General features: G+C 36.8%; 1 protein-coding gene across 10 annotated transcripts in view; it reads left to right on the forward strand.

Annotated features, from left to right (window-relative positions):
• The window catches only part of CASK (calcium/calmodulin dependent serine protein kinase), a 354,245-nt gene that overhangs the window by 235,332 nt on the left and 106,735 nt on the right, over positions 1-12,178 (forward strand). For 5 of the 10 annotated variants that reach the window (XM_057717505.1, XM_057717507.1, XM_057717511.1 and 2 more), the window contains exons 8-9: positions 2,427-2,477; positions 4,942-5,064. In XM_057717505.1, the coding sequence (XP_057573488.1) occupies positions 2,427-2,477; positions 4,942-5,064 (174 nt within the window). The remainder of the gene's footprint in view (positions 1-2,426; positions 2,478-4,941; positions 5,065-12,178) is intronic. The other 5 variants (XM_057717512.1, XM_057717508.1, XM_057717509.1 and 2 more) reach the window with 1 other exon arrangement.

A 12,178-nucleotide genomic window follows, 5' to 3' on the forward strand; every position in this document is an offset into this window, starting at 1 on the left:
CAACAAAGGCCTCAAGTAAATTCAACCCTCCCAGCCAGACTGTCATCCAGATGACTGGCTTTAAAACAACCATTGCAGGATGCAGATACAGAGAATGGACTGGAGAACTCGAGGTATGGGAGGGGGCGGGGGGTGAAGGGGAAACTGAGACGAAGCGAGAGAGTAGCACAGACATATATATACTACCAACTGTAAAATAGTCAGTGGGAAGTTGTTGTATAACAAAGAGAGTCCAACTCGAGGATGGAAGATGCCTTAGAGGACTGGGGCAGGGAGGGTGGGGGGGACTCGAGGGGGGGGAGTCAAGGAAGGGAGGGAATACAGGGATATGTGTATAAAAACAGATGATTGAACCTGGTGTACCCCCAAAAAATAAAAAATAAAAAACAAAAACAAAAAAAAAACAACCATTGCAGATTCAATTTGAGGCCCCCCCCAAAAAAAATAAAAATAAAAATAAAAAATAAATAGAACAACCATTGCCTCGCCCCTCCTTTCCTATTCCCTCTGCGCTGTCCCTAAAGTCTATCCCACGTATTTGGTTTCTAACTCTGTGTTCAGTCCAGAAAACAGGGACCCCACTCGTCTTTGATACACTATAAAAACCAGAAACCAAATGGATGTTCCCCCATTCCTCCGTGTGCTAATCAACAGTGTAAAAGTCCTGGGCTCTCAGAGTCACAAAGCCACACTACAAATCAAATTCTTTTACCACAAGTACATTCTAGCAAAACTGCCTGTTTAGCTAAGTCAATGTAATTGGTTAGTGCCCTACTTACTTAAAATCAAATTCTAGTTCAAGGAAAGAATTTAGACTACTCCATGGAATTTATTGTGAGAGAATTTGACCTTTTATTTTACCCTGGGTAAGGTATTTGTGACAAACCTGTGCCCAGATTTTAAAGTATCCATTAGCTGTCTGGCGACTGAACCCATTTATTCAGGCTAAGCTGGAAAGTAAACTTCTTTCACCCTTCTTTGTGTAATTTGAGAAAAAGGCTTTATTTTTATTACTTTTTGCCTGAGTTGTAAAGTTAAAATGGAAATTCCATCCAGGTACTTTTAGTCATTCTTTATCTTAATTTTAGATTTAGCGTCTATTAGCCTTTATTTGTTTTTGCTTTATCATACATGGTATTTTATTGCATCTTATGTAGTCAGCCAGCACAGCTGAAAAATTTGCCATTTACCTTCCAGGATAAACCAAAATGCCAGTATCACAACTGCGTTTCATAATATAATTTAGAGCCATTTTGGTGTGATTTAAATATTTATATTCATCTTTGGCTACTGTGAATTGGAAACAGCATGTACTATTCACAGACTGCTGATTAGTACATTATTACTTTCATTACTAAATAATTTAAGTCATTACTGACATCATAAGTGGCTGTACCAAACAGACCTAGGGAAGTCTGAGAAATAGGCTTACGATTGGTTTCACTTCCCTAGCTCTTACACTTTATTGCCCTGTATCACCTTGTATGGCTGACAGAATAGGATGCTCTGTATGGGAAGCACAGAGAAGTATGTATCTGGGTGTCAAATCAGGGCAGCTTATTTCAAGGAAGTTCTTTTTCCTCCCATTATTATTAACACATGTACTTTCTATTCAACAGAATCACTGTTTCATTTTCAGCCATGCCTGGCAACATGAAACCAAACACACGGGTTTATATAACCAAACTGTGAGGCCCCTATGGTTTTTTTTTTTTTTTTTCAATTCCTCAGTAATGTTAGAATTTTATATGGGACTTGAAAAAATAAAGAAAAAGAAAAAAAAATGAAAGGTTAAGTAGTTTCAGAGTTGTAGCCTTATCCTTCAAGCTATACCTGAAGCTTGTGGAAGTGAGGAGGTAAGAATGGTTTGTACTTTTTTTCCCTTGGGCCTTGTGCACCATCAGCTTCTAAAGGCATACAGGTTTGTCTTTTATTTTATTTTGATTAAGATATATGTCAAAACTCTGTTAACAGAGAAAGATGTTTTAAGTATAGATTTTTCTGCTTCTCTTAGAGTCAGTTGACCATTGGGGAATAAAATCAATCCTTTCAAGGTAACTAAAATTCTCAGGAAACTGCTTGCAGGGAATCATCCCCCTCCAATCCCTGGAAATTGTGAGTGACTATCAGGATTGCACGGTTATGGCTTTCTGGTTGAAATTTGCCAAGTGAAATCACAGATACTAACATATGAAAATAAACACAGTAGTGCATCAGCATAATAATAATACTAGCAATAAATGATAGCTAACTCATACATAGCACTTACTATATTCCAGGAACTATTCTAAGCACTTTACTTATATTAACTCTTTTCATCCTCACAGTGACTTATGACATAGGTACCATATAATAAAATCTCCCACCTGCCTTTTTGAGTTATAAGCATTTGCTAATAATAGAATTCTTCCTTTGTGTTATTTCAGTTGCTAACTTCCTGGTTTCCAAGGCAATGTGCTTCATTCCAACAGCTTCTGGTATTTGATTTTGTCTATTTTTAAAGCATTGAATAGTTATCTTTGTTTCTTTGTTTAAAAAAAAAAAACCTTGGGCTGTTCATATATGTCCAAAAATTTGTTTTAAAATTTCCTATTCTTAGTATTATAATATAGTCAGATGGATGGTGGCAGCTATACCATAATCTCTGTACCTGGGGGTTTGAAGCTTTGAGATTAATAGCATATTTACTCTTACTTGGCTAACCTCACCTTTTGCTTATATTCATGGCTTTGCTTACAAAAGCCCCAGGTTTTCAGCATCTTAGTTTGAAGTATAGATCCATCTCTGCCATCAGTGCTGAACCTATTGGGCCTTTAAAAAAAAAATACTGTGCTATGATTGTGTCAGCATTTATTTTTACTTTTTTATTACTGAAAATTTCTAACAAAAAAAATAGAGATAATAGTATAATGAACCCCCAGCTTTACTACTTATCAACGTACAGCCAATCTTGTTTTATCTATATTCCACATGCTAGTAGATTATTTTGAAGCAGATCTCAAAAATATCATTTTATCACCGTAGTGGTCCTTAAAAAAAATATTAACAAAATCCTTGATCTCTATGAGTATTTTCAAGAAAATGTTCATGACATATTTTAATGTAGTACATTTAAATTGTCATAGTTTATAAACTACTACTGGTCTTAAATGATTTTAATTTAACTTTTTATTCTCATTTACTAGCTTACTTGATCTTTTGAGGTTGATATGAGAGAATACTATTTAGCTAAAATATATGCTAACATTTAATTTCAATTAATTCTTTTATAAAGGACATAAATATATTTCCCAAAGTCTGTAAAAGATACAGTGTCATCATATCACTTATTTCTGGATAGCCAATTGGTATCTTCACAGCAGGAGTTCTCAGCTACCTGGCTTTAGTATTCAGATAAGTGAGACTGTTTTATAGGCCTTTTTTTTTTGTTCCGCCTTATATACTCAACCTTCCAGATTAATTTCAACTGCTCTTCTCTGCCAAAGGAAGAGAAAACTCTGGATTGGGCTCCCTCATAAAAAGGACTGGGGAGTATACTTCTCAACCTCTACTCACTTCAGAAGTCTTACCACCATTTTCAAATGATTTCTCAACCCCTTTCCTGAGGACAGGTCATTTAGACTTTAAAGAGTATATCAGCTCCAGGATGGGGAAGAGGAAACAACATTATCTAAGCCCCATCTAATCACTTACCTCCTTATTTCAAACTCGTCAACTGATCACAATTTCCATAGGATGACAATATTTCAAGTCTCATGGCATTCATCTTAATGAAGGGATCTGACGAGAGAAGTGACTGTCGTTTGGAATTCTGCTTGTTAGAAAAGGAAAATGGAACATTTTCCACTCCGCCTCTATTAGAACAAAGCCTCACGTTAGCCCGAACGAAATGTCTAATACTAACCCTTGGCCAGATCATAATGGTTCATGTGTACTGTGATGCAAGTTGTGATTTCATTTGGCTTTAAACTGTTGTGGACTTTATTCTGCATCTTTCTGTCTTAGAAGGTGACATAGGTCTCTGCGGGTTAAAGCCATGGCATTGCTTAAAGCTCCTGGCTCTAGGCAGCTCCCATGAACTCACCCAATCAGTCAGTTTCCTGATTTTAAAAAGGGAGTGACACCCTAGTCCATCTCTACCCTCCTGTCCCCACTTGCCTTCCCAAATCCAAGCCCTAAGTATTCCTTTGCATTTTTTTCCTGCTTCCTGGTCTTAGTCGTATCCCTTTTCCCAGGAGTTCTTCCAACTCTTTTCCTCATAGATCCACAGTCTTTCTCACATGTCCTGTGTCTTAGGAACAACTCCTAATTTTTTTGTTTGACTTTAGTCAGTTTACCTTGTGGCTTAGTTGTCTCATCTCTAAAAGAGAAAGAAAAGTAACTTCACTAAGAACAATATACAAGTGAATTGAGTTTTCTGTAGGGCCTATAGTAATAGTATATTTTTTCTAAATACTGAAAGTGACATACAGTGACTAAAGTATCCTATCAATAAAAGCTACTTTGCATAACTTCACAATTACTGCTAATTCCAGGTTTTAAAAACAAAATATTAAAAATATTTCTTCAAAATTTAAAAATTTAAAATTTTGTTTCAGTCCTTGCTGGATCAAAGTATTCTAATCTTTTTAGAGTCTACATTCTAGACTGTTTATTTTAGCTGAGGTAGAACCTGGAATCATGAACATTCTATTCTTCAGTTATTAAAAATCTTATTATGTATAACAAATATTTACTGATGCAAATTCCCATGTATTGAACAACAACAACAACAAAGGATTGCATCTGTCCTCTTCTTCCTTAGAAAGCTAGCCTTTAGAATCAGATTTCTCCACTTTGCTCTGAGAATTTTATTCACATTGAAACAGTGTAGGAATATTAAATAACAGGGAATGTTAACTTCTCGACATAACCGTGTAATTGTCCTTTCCCCCTCTTCAGATGAATCCAAGGCAGTGGAGCCATATCTCTGAAAGTGCCAAAGACCTAGTTCGCCGCATGCTGATGTTGGATCCCGCTGAAAGGATCACTGTTTATGAAGCACTGAATCACCCATGGCTTAAGGTACATGAGCTCATAGGTGGCCATCTACACTTTGTTTGAACAGTTCCAGTGACAGGAATGCATTGCTCTGTAAGGCACTGCTTTCCACTTTTTTTTCCTGAGCATTTTTTCATTACAGTTTTGTTCATCTTATTTGCTATTTCCGTACATCCTCTGTAAACATCTAAGAGGATGTACCATTCAAGTGACATTCAGCTCTCTTCACGAGGGTACAAAAGTGGATTAAGGCAGAATCCATCAGGCAAGAAGACCTCTACCAACACATGTTCCAAAGATGTGCAGCATGAACAATGGAAATAGCACTTACTGTGTGATAACTAAAAAGTGATTATCATTATTTTGGGTATGAATGTATACTTTATAGCATTATATTTTTATCTCAGTAGATACTAGATATGGGTTTATTGTCTTAGGAAAAAGGCAGATTTTTTTTTCAGTGAAAAATATATTATTTATTAATAATATGATATTAAAGTATTTTATTTTATAAAAATTATATATTTTACATAAAATATAGTGTTTAATATATAAAATTTATATATTATAAACCATAAAATAATTTATTAATTTGATATGAAACAACTGACTTTCCATTTGGGGAAAAATATAGCTGAATCTCTATCAACTTCTAAGTTGTCAGAAATAAGTAAAACAAACAAATACAATACTTAAGAATAATATGCACACTTAAAAATTAATAATTTGGGACAAGGAAGAATTTTCTAATGAAGATACAAAACCAAAGATAGAAAAATACTGATAAATACCTATATAGCAAAGAAAAAGAAGCTTTCTGTACAGCAACAAATATTCTAAACAAAGTCAGAAGACAATTGGCAAATTACAAATATATATATAACATTTCAGGCAAGATATTAATTTTCTTAGTATGCAAGTATTCTTATAACAAGAATTAACAAAAAAATACAAGCTATAAAAAAGAAAAAAATATCAAATAATATGAATAGGTATTTTACAGAAAAATAAATGCAGATTATAAACACATCAAAATATGATCCACGTCATTTGTAAATGAAAAAAATGCATATTGAAATGAAGAACACAAAAGAGATGTCATTTTCTGTCATATTATTGAAAAGGATTAAAATTGGATAATACAATAATAGTGAGAATATGGGGAAAGAAGTATTTCCATCCACTATTAGTGGCAATACAAATTGGTACAAATTATCCCATGGAGGACAATTTAGCAATATCCATTAAAATTCAACATACACAAAGCTTCTCATCCAGATAGTCCACTTTTAGGAATTTATCCAACTTCATACAAATCTGAAAAGATGTATACAAAAGTTGTTGCAGCATTATTTGTAATGAGAAAAAAAATTGGAAGACAACCAAAATGTACAGCAATAGGGAAATATTATGCAGTTCTTAAAAAGAGATGGATGTATTGTTAAAAAATATAAATATATCATATTCCCCTGTTGAAAAAGGCAGATTTTAAAAGTTCTTTTTGTATCCTATGCTGCCGATGTAGTATTTTTTTATAAATTTATTTCTTTATTAGCTGCATTGGGTCTTCATTGCTGCACGAGCTTTCTCTAGTTGTGGAGAGCAGGGGCTACTCTTTGTTGTGGTGCAGTGGCTTCTCTTGTTGTGGAGCACAGGCCCTAGCGTGTGGGCTTCAGTAGTTGTGGCACTTGGGCTCTAGAGTGCAGGCTCAGTAGTTGTGGCGCATGGGCTTTGTTGCTCCATGGTATGTGGGATCTTCCCGGACCAGGGATTGAACTTGTGTGCCCTGCATTGGGAGGTGGATTCTTAACCACTGCGCCACCAGGGAAGTCCCCTGATGAAGTATTATAGAAAGTTATAACCTGGGACTTCAATGAGACAGTATTATTTGATGAAGACATCACACTGTTCAACAGTTCCAGGAAATTCTCACTTTACATGTGAGAAAATTAAGCCTCAGAGAGGTTAAGAATCTTGCCCCAAGTCACAAAAGTTGTCAGTGGTGGAACCAGGATTTTATTTCAGCCTACCACACCCCTCTCCTTTGTACTTAAGATCCTATCCAGTTCACTTACTCAAGGTCACCACTCCCAGGTTTGTCCCCTTACCTGCATCATCAACTTCCTACCTCTGTTGGATCTAACAAGCTATTTTTATCACACACACACACATCTTCTGCTGACCTTACAACCCCCTCCAGCTTCTGCCCCTATTCTCTGCTCCCCTCGACAGCAAAACTCCTAGAAAGAGTTATCTCTACTCACTTTCTCCAGTTTCTCCTATCTCTTTGTTTTGAACCCACCCTAGTCAGGATTGCAGTCCTACCAACTCTACTAAAATAGCTCTTCTCAAGTCACTGTTGACCTTCACATTGCTGAGTCTAGTGGTCAAATCTCAGGTTTCTCCCTCTTGGCATATCCACAACATTTGACATCCATCCTTCCGAAACACTGTCCTCCCTTGGCTTCAGGACACCTTGCTCTCCTGCTTTCCCTTCTACCTCTCTGGCTGCTCCTTCTCAGATCATGCTGATTCTTTCTCATCTCCCTCCACCACGTCTTCACAGTGGGGTGCCACAGCCCCTTGCTCCTCCTCTTTCTTTCTATATTCAGACCCTTGGAGACCTCATCTAGTTTTAATGGCTTTAAATGCTATCTGTACACCCTGAATTTATACCTTTAGGCTAGGCCTGTCCCCTGAGGTCTTCTCGATTTAGTTTACAGTTTTGCTCACCGCTACCTCTCTGATTTCACCCCTTACTACTCTCCTTTTCTCACTTTGCTCCCTCTTGTTGGCCTCTTTGCTGTTCCTCAGACAGCAGGTCCATACTTGCCTCAGCGCCTCTGTGTTAGTCATGCCCTTTCCCTAGAATACTCTTCCCCAAGGTATCTTCATGACTTATTCCCTCAACATCTTCAGGTCTTTGCTTAGATAATCAGCTTCTTAGTAAGATCTTCCCTGACCACCCAATTTAAAATTTGAGAGAAGGAATGTTCCCCGCCACCAGTATTCCCTATCCCGTCTCCCTGCCTTAGTTTTTTCCATAGCATTGGTCACCATGAGACATACTTATATTTTACTTGTTTATCTGTCTACTCCCATAAAATAGAAGCTGCATAAGAGTGGGGATTTTTGGCTGTTGGTTCACTTCTGTATAGAACTTTTGAAAGTGTCTGACATGTAGTAGATGCTCATAAATATTAGTTAATGATTTAATGAGTGAATGAATGAATGAATAAATGTTCATACTACTATACCATGCTACCTCCCCAGAATTTATGCGAAATTATAATGTATATAGATTAATAATGTATATAACAGTGATGACATGGAATAATAATAATTTTATCGAACAATGTTGAGACTCCAGTGGATCTTGATTCTCTTTAAGAATATTACTTCTAACATCTGCATACAACCCTCTGATACTCGGTTCTAGTTATTCTTGACTTGAATTCCCCCGATTGTAGCTATTTCTGACTTCCTCCAGAAAAGAGTAAACAATTCTGAATTACTCTTAGTACTTATTTTCTCCCAGATATAAACCGTTTAGGGGGTTGGGGGAGGCTCCTGTTTTTCTTTTGCCTTTCTCAGTTTCTCATAATGGGGATCTTTTGTTTGTTTGAAGCTAGTTTAAATGCTAAATAACAGTGAAAATGGCAGCCATATTAGTCATTTTTAAGGTCCTTTAGAAAATGTGGCTTTCATTATCTTGCATATCTTGACTAATAACATTTATTTTTGGAAACCCTTATCCCTGCAGTGATTATAGTTCTTTTTCCAAATAACCTGAGCTTATTACACAATGGATTTCTGGCACCAGAAAGACAAAAGACAAAAAGTGTCAGTAACTTAAATGAAAAAATTCCAGAAGGCTGTTTGAGCTTAGTGTCACATGCCATGTCTGAACTACAGTGTACTGTGTTATTTGAAGATGGAAGAATTCAATGAGAATGTTATCTAGCTGATGAGAACAGGCTTATGTTATATTTCAGTACTTTTTCATGTATACTTTGAAATCATTTCTGTGCATATAAGTGGTGGTAATTTAGCAATGGCTAAAATTTAAACTATGGTTTAAATGGGAAAAACTCCTGAATAACTGCAACATAAAGAAATAAAATGATGAAAATCCTTGTAATAAAGAGTACCCAAAGTCATGATACCATTGTTGTGTGTCAAAAAAAAAAGTTATTATTTCTTTGGTAAAACCACCAAAAAAAGTCGTATTCAATCATACCATATCAAAAGGGAATTTGAATAAATAGACCAATTAACATGTGAATGTCTTGTGGTTGTTAAATTATTCCTATTTAACACCTTTATCTAAATTAGTACTGTTTGCTGTAAATATTCATTCCAACGAAAGTAAGACCAAATAAGATTATAATTTTCTCATAGATGATTGAGCTCTTTTCACACCCTTTGCAGCCTTAATGTGTAGACTCCAAGTATATTGACTATAATAAAGATGAAAGGGTATTTATATTAGGCTAATCAATTTGAATTTTGGAAAAATCAAGCAACACACCAATTAAATATATATTCAGTATCTTGTGTGCACAAGGGACAGTGAATCAAGTACTTCATTAAAGTGCAAGACATTGCTATAGACATTTTTCTGAATTCATATCACATTACTATTAGTTTCAGGTAGGACTGTTTCATCCAGAAAAATGTTATTTTTATTCTTTTGTCTCATTTTTATAATGCCTTGAGGTCATTATTATTTACTTGTTTTCTGGTAAGAGGTACCTTTAATCGACTTTTTAATCTTGTGATTTCATCTGCTTAGAAAATATCAGGAATCATAATTTAAGCATAATTTTATTAAAAACACTTTTTGACTGTGTCCTTGTCTCTCTCTCTATTTAGTGAATGGTGAGCAGAAGAGGTGTTCACTAGAAATAGAGTTCACAGTCTGCTGTGTACTAAACTTCCCAACCTATTGGAGAGAGAAAGGCATAGTCTGACCATGAAATGAATTTTCAAATGCTGTTATTATAACATAAAGACACAAAAAGATAACCTTAAAGAAGTCGCGTGTGAAAAGTACCTCACAAGAATACAGAAGTATGAGCCCAGGAAGACTAATGGGGAGCATGAAAGGTCACTGTAGGCCAGCGCTCCAGGGACGGCTGCACACATTAGTAGGACTGAAGGGGGCCATGTGGGAGGTACAGAGGAGCACAGGCAAAACATTGTAAGTGTTCAGGGCATTCAGGGATGGGGTCAGGGTACACTGGTATAATACAAATGTCAGCTATTTGAAAGGTTGCAGTAGTAGTAGCCTGAAAATTTGGTTTGAGGGAAGAATATATCTAGAATGCCAAATTAAGTACTTTAGATACTAGGATATAGAGAGTAAAAAGCTACTGCTAGCTTTTGAGCGATGATACAGGGCAAGCAGCATCTCATATAATTCCCATGGATGCTGTGCACAGGTGGGTTGTCTGTCGGGATGCAAGCAGTAGAGGCAAAGAGATGGAAGCTGGGTTGTCCAGTCAGGAAGTGACAGGGGTCTGGACCAGGGAGTAAAAGTGGGAGTGGGAAAGAAATACCCAGACCGAGAGTGATTTAGGAAGGAAAACTGATGAGGCTCAGTGAATGATTCGATATTCAGAATTAGGAGGCCTGTAGAAGGATTGAACACATAGAGTGGAAGTGATTTATTTTAAACTTTCAAAATTTAAACTTAATTTAGTTGAGATTTTCCTGGTTCTTAGTGTGAAGAGTACTTTTGGATAGTGTGCTGGACATTTATAGTATTATTATGTTATGAGACTGTGATTCTTACTTAAATCTTCTATTTTGGTAGGCAGTTAACCCAGTTAAATTCAGAACACATGTCCTAGCCCACTTTTATGGGCTGTGATTCAAATGCCAATTTCATTTTCAATGCCTCTGCAGTACTCATCTAGTCTGTCCCACTTGTATGCTACCCAGAGGCTCATTTGGAACCTGGGAGGTACTTTTACACACAGGTATACTGGGGATGTACCAAAGCACCTCCTTCCCCAGCTACCTCCTCTTTGTAATCCTGCCCCTGTTCTCTAGGGGCGGGGTGCCAACTCTTTGCTCTTCTTTGTTTCAGGCAGGGCTGGTTTGGTGGAAAGTGTTCTGAGGGGGAGGAGCTTGGCTTCTTTCATGGTGATCCCCTGGAGTGGAGTGGGTAAAGTCAAAAGGGTTCTGTCCTACAGAACCAACCTCTTCTCAGTCTTTTAGCTAAAGAGAGGAGGCTTTTGTTGGGGGTCGCTTTGTCTGTGCTCCCCTTGGAGTTTCCAGGTTGTGGGCTGCTCTCACACCCAGGCGAGGATATGTTAGGAGGCCCCCAAAAAAACACCCTAGTGATGTCACCACAGGATCACATCTCAAGTCCTAGGGTTCCTCCACAGTTGGCCTTCTTTTCTCTAGCTTTCCATCTTTTGTTAGCTCCTTTCACTCTTGAGTCATCACTTTCCTTGTTATCAAGAACACAACTAAAAAAATTAGACTTTGGAAAAAGAAGAGTTTATTCTATGGATTGGGGAGTGCCTTAGAAATCAGCTCCAATGCCTGTTTCTGGCTCTAGCATCCAGACTTGACATGCATCTTTCAAGCCACTTTCCCCAGGCCCTGTCTGTCTGTCTGTCTGTCTGTCTCTCTCTCTCTCTTTCTCTCTCTCACACACATATACACACTTATTAGGCGTCAGCCAGAGACTTGATCTTAGTTCTACTATCTGCAAAGACTACAAAGGGCTTAAGAAAGGGAAGGACCCCCCCCCTTTTTTTTTTAAAGCAGTGGAAATTTTTCCTGTTACAAATGCCTAAAACATTAAACAATTTCATTTTAAGTGAAATTTAGATTTTAGCCTCAGTTCAGTAGTAGTAATAAGACCTCCTACTAGCTCTGTCCAATAATAATTTTCTGCCATGAGGGCAATGTTTATATCTACACTGTCCAATGTCATAGACACTAGCCACATGTTGGCTGTTTAGCACTTGAAATGTGGCTAGTACAACTGAGTAATTATAATTAAATATTTATCATATTATTATACTTAAATTATATAAATATATCTTGCCTAGTGGCTACTGTACTGGACATAGCAGCCTTAGATTCTCTGTTCAAAAACATGCTATAACTAGGTTCACCT

This window comes from Hippopotamus amphibius, chromosome X (genome assembly GCF_030028045.1).
Source record: "Hippopotamus amphibius kiboko isolate mHipAmp2 chromosome X, mHipAmp2.hap2, whole genome shotgun sequence".
NCBI lineage: Eukaryota > Metazoa > Chordata > Mammalia > Artiodactyla > Hippopotamidae > Hippopotamus > Hippopotamus amphibius.